This window comes from Misgurnus anguillicaudatus, chromosome 20 (assembly GCF_027580225.2).
Source record: "Misgurnus anguillicaudatus chromosome 20, ASM2758022v2, whole genome shotgun sequence".
NCBI classification, from domain to species: Eukaryota; Metazoa; Chordata; class Actinopteri; order Cypriniformes; family Cobitidae; genus Misgurnus; species Misgurnus anguillicaudatus.
The window spans coordinates 17,179,376-17,195,659 of record NC_073356.2 but is presented as its reverse complement, the minus strand read 5'-3'; the positions used below and the strand labels follow the sequence as shown (position 1 = coordinate 17,195,659).

Genomic DNA, 16,284 nt, shown 5'->3' with positions numbered 1-16,284 from the left:
CCTATGGATGGCACTGCTCTTAACATTTTGTCAAGGAATGCTCAGGAAGATTTTACAAAATATTTTGATAGACAAAAGCCTGCGGACCACACATTAAAATGCGAAGGGTTTGGATTGTGTTTAGAATAACCAATCCGGGTTTGCCTACAATCCAATCATCCTCAGATACAAGTCAGAGGAGAACATAATGCTTGAATTACATTTGCTGCAAGATAAAAACTGATTAGTGATTTCAAGCTTATGTACTTGCATGGCACACCTGGAAAATGCCATTAAATTCTTCAAACTGACTTGGCAGAACTCCTTATGTGGTTAATTTTAATCAGGTTTACATAAAATAATAAGCCACAATATTAAATAACCATATGTGGTGCACACCTTTATTATAATTGAATGTAAAGTTGGGAGCGTCTCAGATCCATGCATGGTAAAGTAATAATACCATTAAAGTCCAATAGCATTTCTCTCTACACCACTAGATGGCACAGCAGCAGAGAGGCCGAGAAAAACAGCCACTTGATCAAGAAATAAAGCCCCACAAAATGTTTTATAATTAATTTAATTCATCAGGACAGATTACTTTCCATGTTCCAAAAATACTTCATTCGACAAAAAAGATGATCACTAAGATCTGTGCTTTATCAGTAGTATTTAAAAATGTCATATTCACCTTCCCACAATCCCTTTTAATTCATTAACCAATTCAGAGAATGAAAAAAATCATGTTACCACTTTAAATACATTTTAGTGCAAGAAATAAAGACCATAAAGGGCCAAGTTAACCATACAAAGTCATTAAAGAGTCATTATTCTGTAACCTATTTGTTTTACCCATTACAGATCAAATAAACACATTAATAATCCCCCCCACGATTTAAATTTTTTTTAAGGCTGGAAGACCTTTGTGGTACAAGCACTTAAATGCTTTTAAATACTGTGGTACCTTTAACAAATGAATATGGGCACTTATGTGAAAAGAATCAGGCACTTCCTGCTAACCATTGTTACACTGAGTAACCCCAAATGTGGTTGTAAAATGCAACCCCAAAGGGGTGCAAAGACTTTAGCACATAGCTTAACACTACTTTGCACCATCTTTGAAGTGCAGAATCTGTAATCTACTTCAAACTGAAGTGTACATATCAGCAAACCATAGGAATGCTGTTGTTAGTTGTGCAGATGTGACTGCGCCCTTGGGGAAAGACGGCAATTAAAAGACGCTGGTATAGTCCCATTAACACCAGTGTGCCAAATGAATCCTTGCACTGGTAAAGGTGAAAAGATCCTATTAATACAAAAATATGCTAATGAATCAATCAAGACAAACCCGCTCGAAACATCATGATATCTGCCACTTCTGGTACAATTAAATAAAACGGCTGTGCAGCACAGTTAACAAAGTTGCTACTGCAGAGTCTAAACATGATTTACTAATAACATATAGTGCATGAATGTAAACAGAAACGCTGGTCCAACCTAACAGTTTTTCGTTGAATGGTTGAATTTGCTACAATGTGTTAATAATCTGCACTTCAGACTTTGTCTTACAATAAAGAAAAAACATTGGCAGTATAAGTCGACATCCACTTTGGTTCGCAAAGGCACTATATGGATATGCCGCCTGTTTGTTCCTTGATGTATAACAAGCCGTGTGTCCGAAGTGACGTAATTGCACCGTTGTCCAAGTTCACATGAAGTTTAAGGTCACTCAAATTTCCAGCGTTGGTGTTTGTCTCCAGGGGAGCAGCTTCTCATCTGGATATCCGCACGGCCGTCTGATGTGCGGTAGGATGTGATACACATGTTCGATTGAGGATGATATATGCTCCCATCCTGAGAGGAGACAATTTATCAGATGATTATCATTTTAGGCACGAAAACAAATATACAATAACTTATAATATAATCTGAGCAGACTTACATCTCTGAACTCCCACAGGCTGCCGGGAGATCTGGGAGCACCATCCCGCGGACAGTGCTTCATACCTATATGTGTCATTCCATCCTGAACCTCGGCACAAATCTCAGTCACGGAGTTAAAACGGATCTCCTTCTGCGACGTGTATTCAAAGTACTGATAGACAGAGAGAACGAAATTGCAAGTTATAATGCGTCACACATCCATGATGGTGAGTAAATCATGAGTTTAATGTCATTTTTGGCCGAACTGTCCCTTTAAGTAAAGGGTAAAAGGAATCATATCTTAGAGTCATATAGCCATTTAATAACATCATACTGTAGCAATTTCCTAGCCACGCCTAAGCACACAGCCACAACATCCTAGCAACTGTACAAAAACATGCCACAGTTTTATCTGAGCACCAGACTGTCATTGAGACATACAGTACGGGTGGCTTCTTTTGAACTGAGAACAAAGCATGAGTAGATTGTTATCATCAAGACAGATGTATTTAACTTCTTGAATTAAAAGTCTTGAATCTACTCAGCTAGTGGTCCCTCTGGTTCAGTCACAGCAAATATGATTATATGTAATATAAAAATTTGTATAAAACGTATAATATATAGGATTTAACTGATTTCACAGACCCTACAAATGCTGCACGTGAAACGAATTAACGTCACTATAATAAAGCTCATGCTCTGTAAATCACCAAGCAAATACGGAAGTTTGCACATACAGTATAAAGTCGGGTTAATCATTTATAAGCAAATCATTTTTGTTGAAAGGATTAGATTATTTGAAGGTCAGGGTGACAACAGCAGAACAATAAAGAATTGTAGGGTGTAGCGTTTACTTCCGCATTATATCAAGATAAATCTCTAAATAAATACTTTTCCACAAATTTCAGTAGCATATGAAGATAAGGATACAAAAGCTGAAATTCAAAGATTTAAAAACCCATGAGGTAAACATTATCCAACCACTTAGGGGCCATTTACACATGACTAAATTTTCAACCAAAAACAGGAATTTGTAGGGTCCTGAAAAACTAACTTTTAAAAATGTGTTTCAATACTATGACGTAATTGATTCCGTGTAAAAGTCAAAACGCAAATCTGTGAAAACGGTGAAGTCAGGTGCATGTTTATAACGTGTTCAGTCTACAGGCATACGTGAGAGCCTAACAATAATACCGGCCTACATGACTGTGTTTGTGCTACTCAATATACTCAGTTTATAACAAATTTTACAAAATGTTGCCGCTTTATAATCCAGGGTCACTTGCAGTAATAAACCAACCTCATTGTTTGGCCAAAGAAAACAGCTCGATACATACTGAATAAGATGAAGTACCTACTCATTGACTGTTAAAAATAAATATGGGTAGTGTGAATAAAATTTTGATGTACTGCCTCCGCCATATTGATACTGTGACACGTGTCCCGAGCTCTCATCAGCGTCGCCCTGGAAACCAAGCAGTCACACCTGTACCTGCTCGTTATGGGCTGAGCGGCCACACCTGCACCCCATCAAGCATCAGCTTTATAAACCTGGCAAACAAACACAGAGGTGAGAGATGTCTCCACAAAACTCGGCTAACCTTTGTTTCTCTTACCCCTGCAGAGAGCAGTGTGTGACCGCCAGTCCCAGCACCAAGGGAGAGCACGGACCCACACAGCACAACGCCTTACATAGAAGAGGAAACAAAGCACCGAGCACCAAACCACCTCACGTTATCTTTCTTTTCCCCACTAAACCACTAATAACATCCACCCTCCGGGGTTTTTACCTGCATTCTCGTTTCATGTGCTTCTTCACCCCGCCACACTGGTGGAGAATGCGGGCAACTCAGTGAAGAAGACACAGACAACGACCCCTTCACACTCAGTTTTCCCCTCTTGGATTAGTTTGGACAGATTTTTTTGTTTCTCTTTTGGCTCACATTCCCTCTTTGTTTCCCCAGGTGACGCTCCTCCCCCGAAGATGGAAGAACTGCTGAAGCACCTCACAGAGGTGAGCATTCGCCAGCAGCAAATCATGGAGCATATGGCCTCCCGGCAAGAGGAAACGGAGCGTGAGCTTTCCGCGCTCCGCATCGCTGCTGCCCAGCGAACTCCGCTACCTGACTCACGTGTCCAGGCGACACAGTTGCTGCCGAAAATGACAGCGCATGATGATGTAGCGATGTATCTCCAGATGTTCGAAACTGTTGCTGTGCGGGAGGCGTAGCCCAAGGTTGAGTGGGCACCGATCGTGGCCCCGCTCTTAACTGGGGAAGCGCAACGGGCTTATTTTGCGCTGACGCCGGAACGAAGTGCTTCCTATGAAGAGTTGAGGAAGGAGATCCTCGGCCGGGTTGGATTGTCACCGATCAGCGCTGCCCAACTTTTCCACGAGTGAGCCTTTGACTCACGGCAGCCGGCCCGAACTCAAGCCGCCAATCTCTCTCGCCTTGCCCAACACTGGCTACTGGCCGGGGATCCCAGCGCGCATCAGGTAGCGGAGCGTGTAGTGGTTGACCGCCTCCTTCGAGCCCTGCCCCGCCCACTTCGTCAAGCAGCTGGCATGCGGAACCCATCCAACATCGACGAGCTGGTTGAGGCCATCGAGCTGGCGGAGGCCAGCCAACACCGGGAGGTTGGGGAGCGAGCGTCACCTTTTCCCCGGAGGGTGGTCCAGGAGCGACGCACGCCGGAGGGCACCCAGCGACCAGTGAACAGGCCGGCGGTTCCCGGGCTGCAAGATGAGCCCATGCCCACTGAAGCACCCCGCTCTCCTGGACGACCCTGGCTGGCAGGCTGCGCCGTGCATACAGAAAACGCACCGCGGGCGGAAGTGAAAATAAATGGCCGCCCGTTCCTCGCCCTTCTTGACTCCGGCAGTGCCGTCAGCCTGATCAAGACGTCTGTCCTGCCCCCGCGAGCTGAAACCAAGGCAATGCTGCCCATCACCTGTGTGCACGGCGACACCCGAGACGTCCCAGCGCGGCGCGTTACCATCGCTGCACCACCCGGCGCCTGGCCAGTAGACGTCGGACTCGTCAAGGACCTGCCAGTGCCGGTCCTGCTTGGTAGAGACTGGCCAGGATTCGACCGCCTGCTCGCCGCCATCACCCAGCCTGTCAGCTCTGCCGGGAACCGCCCAGTCCGGAGGACCACAAAGAGGCCACGACGGCGTCCCGTGTTGCTGGCCTCGGACAGCCCCAAGGATGGTGAGTAACTCCCTCAAAGTTCTAACCGTTACTTTGATTTGTACCAGCAGGTGACTGGAGCTGGGGCCTTCGCCAAGGAGCAACACGAGGATGACAGATTGAAACACTGCTGGGCCCAAGTGAGAATCGCAGAAGGGAAGGAGCTTCAACCTGCACCCCATCCCATTCCCCACTTTGTGGTGAAAAATGGCCTGCTTTACTGTGTCGCACAGCGTAGGGAGGAGGAAAAACTCTTGCTGGTCGTCCCACGCACCAAGACGGAAGCATTGATGGAGATAGCCCATGCACACCCTATGGCAGGCCACTTAGGAGCCCAGAACACAATACAGCGCCTCCGCGACCGATTTCACTGGCCGGGCCTGGAGGCTGAAGTTAAGCGTTTCTGTCACGCCTGCCCAACCTGCCAAAAGACATCACCACGCTCCCCTCCCCCCAGCCCGCTTATACCAGTTGCCCATTATTGAGGTGCCCTTCGAGCGGATTGGGATGGATCTGGTAGGGCCGTTGCCGAAGTCCGCCCGGGGCCATGAACACATTCTTGTCATCGTGGATTATGCCACCCGCTACCCTGAGGCCATTCCCCTCCGTAAGGCCACCACAAAAGCGATCGCCCAGGAACTGTTCCTTCTGTGTAGCCGGGTCGGCATCCCCTCCCAAATACTGACTGACCAGGGCACCCCATTTATGTCCCGGATGATGGCTGGCCTCTGCAAGCTCCTCAAGGTCCAACAGCTCCGCACCACGGTGTACCACCCCCAGACCGACGGGCTCGTTGAACGCTTCAATCAAACACTAAAGCAGATGTTGCGGCGAGTGGCTGCCGAAGACAAGCGAGACTGGGACAAGATGTTGCCATATGTGCTCTTCGGTGTCCGGGAGGTCCCACAAGCCTCCACTGGCTTCACACCGATTGAGCTACTCTTTGGTCGGCAGCCCCGCGGCCTGTTGGACGTTGCCCGAGAGGCCTGGGAGCAACAACCAGCGGTGCACCGAACCATGGTGGAACATGTGCGGGAGATGCGAGAGCGGATCGACCGAGTCATGCCTATTGTCCGGGAACACCTCGCCAAGGCACAACAGGCTCAGCAACGACACTACAACCGGGCAGCCCAACCACGGGAGTTCCAGCGAGGCGACCACGTTCTGGTCCTGGTCCCCACGGCTGCCTGCAAGTTCCTGGCCACTTGGCAGGGTCCGAACACCATAACAGAGAAGGTCGGCCCTGTCACCTACCGTGTCCGGCAACCAGGTAAAAGGAAAGAGGACCAGCTCTACCATATTAATCTCCTGAAGCGTTGGGTCGGGACCGGACCCCAGCTTTCTGCCTTGGCCAACTCACCCCCCGTGGTTGTTGACATGGACCCTCAACTCTCGGCCGCTCAGAAGTCGGAGCTGCAACACCTGGTCAGCCAGTTTTCTGATGTGTTCTCCCCCCAGCCTGTGCGCACCCACGTCTTGGAACATGACGTCCGCACACCACCTGGAGTTATCATCCGGCAGCGGCCTTATCGTGTCCCAGAGGCTCGGCAACACGCCATAGAGGAAGAAGTTCAGGAGATGGTGAAAATGGGGGTCATCGAACCATCGCCCAGCCCCATCGTCATGGTTCCAAAACCCGACGGCACCTTCCGCTTCTGTAACGACTTCCGGCGTCTAAATGAAGTCTCAGAGTTTGACAGTTACCTGATGCCCCGGGTCGACGAGCTGCTGGACCGCCTAGGGAGGGCCTGGTTTATCTCGACCCTTGACCTCACCAAGGGTTACTGGCAGGTCCCCTTAACAGAACAGGCCAAACCGAAGACGGCCTTCTCAACCCCAAATGGCCATGGGCAGTACCGGGTCCTTCCCTTCGGCCTTCACGGGGCCCCGGCCACCTTCCAGCGGCTGATGGATGTCCTCCTGCGACCACACCAGCTCTATGCAGCCGCCTACATCGATGACGTCGTCATCCACTCTGAGACTTGGGACGACCATCTGGAGAGGCTGCGGAAGGTGCTGTTGGAGTTACGCCAAGCCGGCCTGACCGCCAACCCTCGGAAATGTCACCTGGCCCTCGCCGAAGCGAAGTACCTGGGCTACCAGGTGGGTCGGGGCCTTATCAGACCACAAGAGAAGAAGGTGGCCGCTATCCTCTCCGCGCCACGGCCTACCTCCAAGACTCAGGTACGGGCCTTTTTGGGGTTGGCGGGTTACTATCGCTGCTTCATCCCTGACTTCTCCTCCTTAGCATCTCCCCTGACAGACCTGACCAGGAAGGGGCAGCCGGAGAAGGTCCTTTGGACAGCAGAAACGGAAGCAGCGTTCCAGCGGATAAAGACGGCTCTTACTTCAGAACCAGTGCTCCAAGCCCCCGACTTTAACCGCCCCTTCCTGCTACAGACAGACGCATCCGACACTGGTTTAGGAGCCGTCCTGTCCCAGGGCCAGGCCAGCGAGGAGCACCCGGTGATTTACATCAGCCGAAAGCTGACCCCAGCAGAGAAAAGGTATGCGACCGTTGAGAGGGAGGCTTTGGCAGTCAAGTGGGCAGTTCTGGAGCTGCGGTACTACCTCCTCGGTCGCCACTTCACCCTTGTCACCGATCACGCTCCTCTGCAGTGGATGGCCAGAGCAAAGGACACGAATGCCAGGGTGACTCGGTGGTTCCTTGCGCTCCAGGACTTCAACTTTACCGTGCAACACCGGGCAGGGACGGCCAACGCAAATGCTGATGGTCTCTCCAGGATATGGGCAGCTTTCGCAGGTCTGTCAGGGTCCACTCCCCGCCCTCCCCCAATCTCCCCACTTCTCCATAGGAACAGGACGACGCTTAGGGGGGGGGGAGTGTGACACGTGTCCCGAGCTCTCATCAGCGTCGCCCTGGAAACCAAGCAGTCACACCTGTACCTGCTCGTTATGGGCTGAGCGGCCACACCTGCACCCCATCAAGCATCAGCTTTATAAACCTGGCAAACAAACACAGAGGTGAGAGATGTCTCCACAAAACTCGGCTAACCTTTGTTTCTCTTACCCCTGCAGAGAGCAGTGTGTGACCGCCAGTCCCAGCACCAAGGGAGAGCACGGACCCACACAGCACAACGCCTTACATAGAAGAGGAAACAAAGCACCGAGCACCAAACCACCTCACGTTATCTTTCTTTTCCCCACTAAACCACTAATAAAATCCACCCTCCGGGGTTTTTACCTGCATTCTCGTGTCGTGTGCTTCTTCACCCCGCCACAATACATTGCGTGACATGTCGTTGTCATAACACGTTAACTTGAATGATGTTAAACAAGCACAATTTAACCACAAGTAACAGCTGTTTTCTTATATATATATATATATATATATAAAACCGCTTTTCCAATTTCAGCCTCTCCTTCGCAATGCACACTTTAAAATCTGCATTTCGTCTACTATATAGTATGGAAGTCGCCGATTTCGGACACAGCAACATTTCTTTACAAAGTAACATCGCCAACTACTGGCCTGACAAAATAATACAGCGTTTTTAGTCAATTTGTGGATCTGTGTAAACGCCACTGATCTGTATAAATGACTGGATTGGACATAGAACGCTTAACGTAACAGCGTGAGGTGAAGCCAGCGCAGAGTTCGAGTGGCCATCTTGGTATACCCAACCGGCAGAGGGCGTCATTGACTTCTATTCAAAAACACGATCTAATTTCACATGCTTTACAGCGTATCAGTCACACAAGGTTAATTTTTATGATATGTGTACGTAAATTAATTGTTAACTCTGGTGTTATTTGCAATGTTTATGTTTCAATCGAGCAGGAAAATGGATTTATAAAAAAACGTTAAGGTGAGTGTGTCTGCTGCATTCTGTTAATGACACGGGTATAAATAAAGTTTACAAAACCAGCAAATTATTGTCTGCACATACGGTACAAAGCATGATTATTATTTATTTAGATTTCAGAATGAGCATGTTGGTCATTGATACTAAATATGCTGCGGTCTGTCTGCAGATCTGATATTGTAATGAAGATGAATGTATAATAACTGTTTAAAATGCAAAATGTACATCATTCAGTAAATTACTATATACATGCTTAGGACGTTTGCGTTGTAATATTGTACAGGGAGACTTCAGATATATAAACAGAGACTAGTAAAGTGATGTTTTATCATTAAAATCTGATAACGTCCATTGATTTAATAGAATGTTTGGGTATACCAATATGGCAGCGCGTTGGCTTCACAAGTGTGACGTCATGCGCAATCCAGTCATTTATATAGATCAGTGGTAAACGCAGATCGTTTTGACAATGTTGTCGCGTGTATGAGAAATTTTTCAAAAATGCTAAGGAAACTTTCCGTTTTTACTACATCATTTTTAAAGGGTTCATATTTTGGGCCTAAAAAGCACATTACTTTGTGTATTTGGTGTAATACAATGTGTTTACGTGGTTTATTGTTCAAAAAACACATTATTTTCCATATTCCATATATTATATAGCTCCTCTAAAGGGGGTCGCACACTGGCCGCTCAGCATTGCGCCACGTCGCGTCTAGGACAACTCGGAGGTATTGTAAACCGGAAGTGCACATTAAAAAGCGCGAGCTTCGTCAGATAGCCTCTACTAAAAATGCAAATTACACGTTACCAGCCAATGTTAATTGTTAATGATTTGGGACAAATATGATGTTATTTAATGTTAAACTATGTGAGTGGCGCTGTGTGGCACGACAGGGATTTGAGCAACTTCCTGAGTCAAAGCTGGGCGGCGCGGACAGGTGCTACCTGGCGGCGCCGGTGTGCATATACTCATAGAAAACAATGTGTTCGTTTTTTTTAGAACGGTGTGCGATCCCCTTTAGTCCTGCCCTTCTGTAACGCGTGCATTTGTACAAAGCTCATTGTTCTGAGAAAGCGCGGTGTGATCCGATTGGCCAATTATCCAGTGCGTTGTGATTGATCGAATACCTCAATTACGTAAACGGGACTGTGGCACTCCTTACCATGTTTGAAAGATGAGCAATAGTGAAAGCCAGGAGATACAATAGTACTTACTACCTTATCAATACGAACCTGAATCTGACTCAGAAAACGCAGATGACTAAGCTGATCGATCAATTTTACCAGCGCGACGTGCGCAAAACCTAAAAGATAGGTAAGGTAAGGAAACATAAAGCCAAATGCTCTATTTAAATCCTTATGTCCAATTTATAGTCATTCGTAAGGTCTACGCTGTACGTTATCTATAGCCTCTACGTAGCCTGACGTGCACCTCACAAAAATTTTTTTTATAGCGCATCAGGTCTACGCGGACCGCAAATGTTGTGATTGGTCTACTAGAACCACTCCCGTCAGGTAAAAAACAGCGAAATGGGTATTTTTCGTTTGCAACAGTGAGAACAAAGATGGACCGAGTTGAGGAGTGATTTAACTCAAACTGCAACATAAGTCGCTGTTTATGTACTTCCATCACTGCTGGTAATCTCAAAACATACACAACAAGTTGCTGTTTCTTCTTCGCTTGTGGGTTAAACTTGCCAAGCTGCTTCTTCATTGATGGTCCCACTGCTACTGTAGTAATACGCGTAGATGCCTACCAGTGGTCTGCATGTGTGTTTGCACGTCGACGCAAAAGTATAAATCTCGCCGACGCCGCTACGCCTTAGGACCTACGCACAACTAAAATGAGTCCTTAAATCTTAAAAATGAGCAATAGTAACAGTGATGCTTACAGACAAAAAAACTTACTCCAGTATTTATCAAATATGGCACCCCTACAAAGAAAAAATCTCACTTAGTCACTTTTAATCCATCTGCTTCTAAGTCTCATGTATATTTCATACAGAGAAGATGTGGCTAGAGTTTCCCTTTCAACTGTGGAAACATTGATTTTCACTCACACATGGTGCCACTTCCCTTGATGATGGAGATGATGACATAAGCCACCGGACACACATGCAGGCTTCCCTTTCCATTAAATATACATCTGATCATCACATTCACTGTCTAAACTCCACGATCTAAAACCTTAAAGGGACAGCGGGAATCCTGTTTCAGCACAAATAAAGCTCGCTTTGTTTTGCAGCAAATGCAACAAACAGGATCTAATAGATCATCTGCACTCCCTACCACAGGCATTACATAACTGGAACCGTAATGTACCTAATGCACATTTTTAAAGTCACTCGATAGCTCTGGCATTATTAAAAAAATCTTTTAATCCCTTTAGGAGATATCAGGCTGTGGAGTAAGGGGAAGTGAAAGAAGTTCATGTTAATGTTAGTTACCTGATTACCGCCCTGACCGTGGCATCCGAACATAGACAGGTGAGCTCCCGTTGGGTTATGGTCCGGGGCGTTGTAGTCCAGACATTCAGAGGGGATTCCAGCACTACGCACCTACACCAGAAACCAAGAAAAGCTAAATTAAGTAAAAAACAGATAATAAGTCACTTAAAGGCAAGCTTATAAGCAATATAATATTCATAATCTGTTAGCAAAAGTGAGTCATTACCGCCCCGTGCCAACCAGGTCTGTCTTCTGGCACATGCAGATCAGGGTAGACGTTCTGCAGATACCATTCAAAGCTATTACACTTCAGCCGCTCTCGCAAAACAATCCTTTCAGATATATCCCCATACGATTCCTATGGGAGGAAATAACCATCAGCAAACAGCAAAAAAGTATTGTTTTGTACATATAATACAAGTATGAAAGTAAGTATGTACATCTAATACTAAAGGAGGACCTCCATTCATAATTCTCATTATGTTTACGTGTTTTAATGAGTAGTGGAAGTAAAGATGTTCTGCAGAAGTTAAATAAATGTGTCACAAGTTTATTTAAGCACATGTGTATGTCTAATTATAATTTAATATTATACCTTTTGTACCGCATTAGCACTACAATGTGCTAACAGACACATTCAGAAAAGCTTTTGGGGTAAAAATTAACCACTCAGTCAGGCAGTGAGCAGGGCTTTGTTTGTGTGACATCACATTAACAAGATAATCCATACAGCATATCTCTCTGCTTTGGTTTAATGTGGATTAAAAAAGAAGTAGAAGGTGGATTTTTTCATTGTGGGGTTGTTGTGTTCACACACTGCCAACGCAAATTTATGCCCAAACACCTTAAAGGGGACATTTTACAAGACTTTTTTAAGATGTTAAATAAAAATTTGGTGTCCCCAGAGCGCGTATGTGATGTTCTAGCTCAAAATATTATATAGATAATTTATTATAGCATGTTAAAATATATAAAGCATGTAGGTGTAAGCCAAATGTGCTGTTTTGTGTGTGTCCTTTAAAATACAAATGAGCTGATCTCTGCACTAAATGGCTGTGCCTTAGTTGGATAGTGCAGACTAAGGGGCAGTATTATCCCCTTCTGACATCACAAGAAGAGCCAAATATCAATGACCTATTTTTTCACACGCTTGCAAAGAATGGTTTACCAAAACTAAGTTACTGGGTTGATCTTTTTCATATTTTCTACATTGACACAAGCACTAGGGACCCAATTATAGCACTTAAACATGGAAAAAGTCCCCTTTAAGGTTTGAATGCCACACGACTTCTTTAAAGTAAAGACACCCATGCTGCATGTCAACAAGACAAACCCAAGGTACACAATCAATTCTGGAGAAACCCCAAATAGACTGAATGTAGCCAATCAGAAAGTGTCAATCTCTACGTGGCAACCAGGAAGTGATTTGTTGTTTGATCCCAGTTCCTGGTCATTTATAAATGTAAGCTCCACGTAATATGGAGTTACATGCCACGTTGATATCAGTCAACACAAGACAAAAGCCTAGTGTATATAACGTATGTTTGCCCTAGTTTATTATATCTGTCAGCTATTTAGCTCTTTCAAACAAAGAACAAGCAAGACAGAATGGAGGCATTCGAGCGAAACTCAGAGTCACAAGTTTTGCTCTCTAAATGTGAGTGAGCAATTTTAAAAACTGCACTTTACTAGACGAAAGTTCAAACGGTTGAAAGCAGAAATGACACACACAACTGCCAGTCAGATTTTGCAACAGCACAGGATGATTCTGACAATAAAAGTGTCTGCAATTCACTGGCCAATGCATCATAGTGGATGTAAGTGTACCTTGCGTGCCGGGGGGTTTCGGTTATAGAAGTGCTTCTTGTAGGAGTCCATCCAAACCTCTGCAGCGCGCACCGTGTTCTGAAGAAAGTTGGATCGGGCGTAAGGGGCTTTCTTTGGAAAAACGTGGCCCACATGGGAGCACGGGTGAATTTCTAAAGATCCGCCACATTGCCACACCTGTGATTGACAGAACGAAGGCACAAATTATCCAATCAGCTTTAAATACTTACGTTAATCATCAAATAAATAGATTATTCAATACTAAAATAAAATCAAACTGAATTTCACAATTGCTAATACATTCTTAAAAATAATTTCTTTTAAAATGCTCTGAGCTGCAAATGTAAATGTGTCATTAATAAAAAAACAAGTTTCTGAATCTTCCATTGATCTTCATTTTCATTGAAAAAATGCAAGCAATGAAGAAGCTTCAGGTCTGTGACGCAAACAAAGTCTTTATTTAGGCATTTTTCATCGTTAATTCCCACGTGCTTCTGTAAACCAATTCACATCACATCAATTATACATGAACGTACAACCCTGGAAGACACGGCATTGTATTATGTTTCCATGTGCATGAAAGATTACTCCACGGTATACGCTATCAATCTTCATTACTAGGTAAAGTCTAAAATAAAAAAGACATCCAATATGAGAGATGTGCCTGATTATAAACAGCCGACATGTCTTTTATGATATCATGCGCCCTCGACACGCTCCGATGGGAATCCTATCCAAAGCAGCATCACAATAGGTAACATGAATACACAACACCTGCCGGTGTCTTACCCGAAAAGAAAGTTCCAGATTCTCTCCTCCCCAAACCTCCATGCCCATGTCATAAGTGCCCAGATACTCGAAGTAGGCCTTGCTGACGGCAAACAGGCCACCAGCCATAGTGGGAGACCTGTGGAAAGAGGAATAGTAATGCTTTGGCAATGAATCAGAGATTTTTCCTGGCAAAAAAATTTCATTGGGTTCCTTCCCCTTGGGTCTGCCCTCAGGAGAGCTTAGAGAGAAATCTAGCACAGAATCATACAGCTATGGGCATTAAATATAACCTATTTATCATGCTATCTGAGATATATCAACACAATACCAGTAAATTTAATTAAATTATCTTGAAACAACTTTCTCTCAGGGTGACAGGTACCTTAATGATCTGCGAATGGTTAATACAAATTCTACCATCTTTTACAATAGGTGAACTATTCCATCAATTATTTTGAATTTGTTAAATTGCCTAGAAAACCATACCTGATAGGATCAATTCTTGACTTGCGCCGCTTGCGATCGATCTCGGGCACAGCGTGCCACTGAAACGTCAGTCTCCAGTCAAAGCCTCCCACCATGGGCTCATCCGTCTGCATGTAGAACTCGAATGTATTCCAGTCAATGGTGTCAATCACTGGACATATGATGGTGGTTTCATTTTCTGCAATTCTGAAGGAAAAATAGTAACATGTTACAAAGGTTTCGTTCATTAAAGGGATAGTTCACCCAAAAATGAAAAGTCTGTCATCATTTACTCACTCTGATGTTGTTACAAACCTGTATAAATGTCTTTGTTCTGATGAGCACAGAGGAAGATATTTAAAAAAAAATTCATGAATCCCATTGACTTCCATAGTAGAAAAAATAATACTATGGAAGTGAATGGGCATCGTGATCGGTTTGGTTTCAAACATTCCTCAAAATATTTTCCTTTGTGGTCATCAGAACAAAGACATTTAAACAGGTTTACAACAACATGAGAGTGAGTAAATGATGACACCATGAGGAAAACACCACAGTTTTTTAATATTTTACTATGTTTTACTATGTACTATGCGTGTCGAGGTCGAAGTGCTGCAAACTAAGTGCTCTTCCGCCATACAATATAGTTCTCATTTTTTATCTGCTTAAAAAATCGCCACGTTTTATTTTGTGCCACCATATTTACTTGTGTATCTACTCATTTAACAGCCTTTAAATAGGTAAAACACGGAAGTGTTTGGTGGCTTCTAAATTCATCATTGTTTGGATCCTAAGGAATGAATGCTGCTAGGCTAAATGCGAACACATTCACGACAAGCTGTACAAAGATTAAGTGCATGCATTGAAAAAAATATGTATGTATTAATTCGTCCAAGTTGTGGGAAGAACATAGTACAATATTGAAAAACGGTGGTGTTTTCCTTTAAAATATCTTCCTTTGTATATACCCGTTGCTGTTATGATGAGAGTTTATATTTGGGTAAACATTCATGAAAGAGATAATTATTGACATTGATAATGTTTGATTATAATAACTTCATAAATAAAGTCACACCTTTCCAGCAGCGGCTCAATCCAGCCCGGCACACATTCACAGTGACAGTCAAGGAAGGTGAGCACATGTCCTGTGGCATAGGTGGCACCAATGAGTCGCGCTCGTACCAGACCTTCTCTCTTCTTGGTGCGGATGAGACGAACGCGCTCCAGATTACTGATATACTGAGCGAGCTGTGACTTCAGATAGCCTGCAATTAATGAAGAAAACAAACACTTTACATTAAGGTTGTATTTGTTAACATTAGTTAATGCCCCACTGTAATCTATAATTTTATCTTTGAGCATCATAAAAGTTTTTCTGTGAAAGTAATTTCTGCTTTATAAATGCTTGAAATGTAACTCTACACCCTTGCCTCATTGAGGATCTATGAATATGCAAATTAGTCCCCACCTCCACTATTTCGCACATCCTTGGACCTTAGATAAATGTGTAAACATATGCTACATTCGACAGTTTTAGACACACAAGTGCTTAGTTTGGTTTCGCACAATGCATACGTGTTTGAACTGCATGTTTGCAGGACTAATTTTTTTAGCACTAATGTTAACAGTTTAGTGCAGTGGTCACCAACCCTGTTCCTCAAGATCTACTTTCCTGCAGAGTTCACCTCCATCAAACACACCTGAACCTGCTAATCAAGCTTTTCAGGAGCATACTGTACAAACAACATTAATAACTTGATTTTCACCACAGGGGGACTATAATGCATTGGTTAAAGGGATACTCCATCGTTTTGTTATTACCTTAACTAAGAAGAGTCGATACATACCTCTATC

At 44.4% G+C, this 16,284-nt stretch overlaps 1 protein-coding gene across 2 annotated transcripts in view; it reads right to left on the bottom strand.

Moving 5' to 3' along the window:
• Nucleotides 1-358: 358 nt before the first annotated feature.
• The window catches only part of poc1bl (POC1 centriolar protein homolog B (Chlamydomonas), like), a 33,447-nt gene continuing 17,521 nt past the window's right edge, over nucleotides 359-16,284 (bottom strand). For both annotated transcript variants that reach the window (XM_055219857.2, XM_055219856.2), the window contains exons 4-11: nucleotides 15,506-15,695; nucleotides 14,452-14,637; nucleotides 13,984-14,101; nucleotides 13,195-13,371; nucleotides 11,594-11,725; nucleotides 11,368-11,478; nucleotides 1,922-2,074; nucleotides 359-1,833 (exon numbers count right to left, since the gene is read on the bottom strand). In XM_055219857.2, the coding sequence (XP_055075832.2) occupies nucleotides 1,705-1,833; nucleotides 1,922-2,074; nucleotides 11,368-11,478; nucleotides 11,594-11,725; nucleotides 13,195-13,371; nucleotides 13,984-14,101; nucleotides 14,452-14,637; nucleotides 15,506-15,695 (1,196 nt within the window). In that variant the 3' untranslated portion in view covers nucleotides 359-1,704. The remainder of the gene's footprint in view (nucleotides 1,834-1,921; nucleotides 2,075-11,367; nucleotides 11,479-11,593; nucleotides 11,726-13,194; nucleotides 13,372-13,983; nucleotides 14,102-14,451; nucleotides 14,638-15,505; nucleotides 15,696-16,284) is intronic.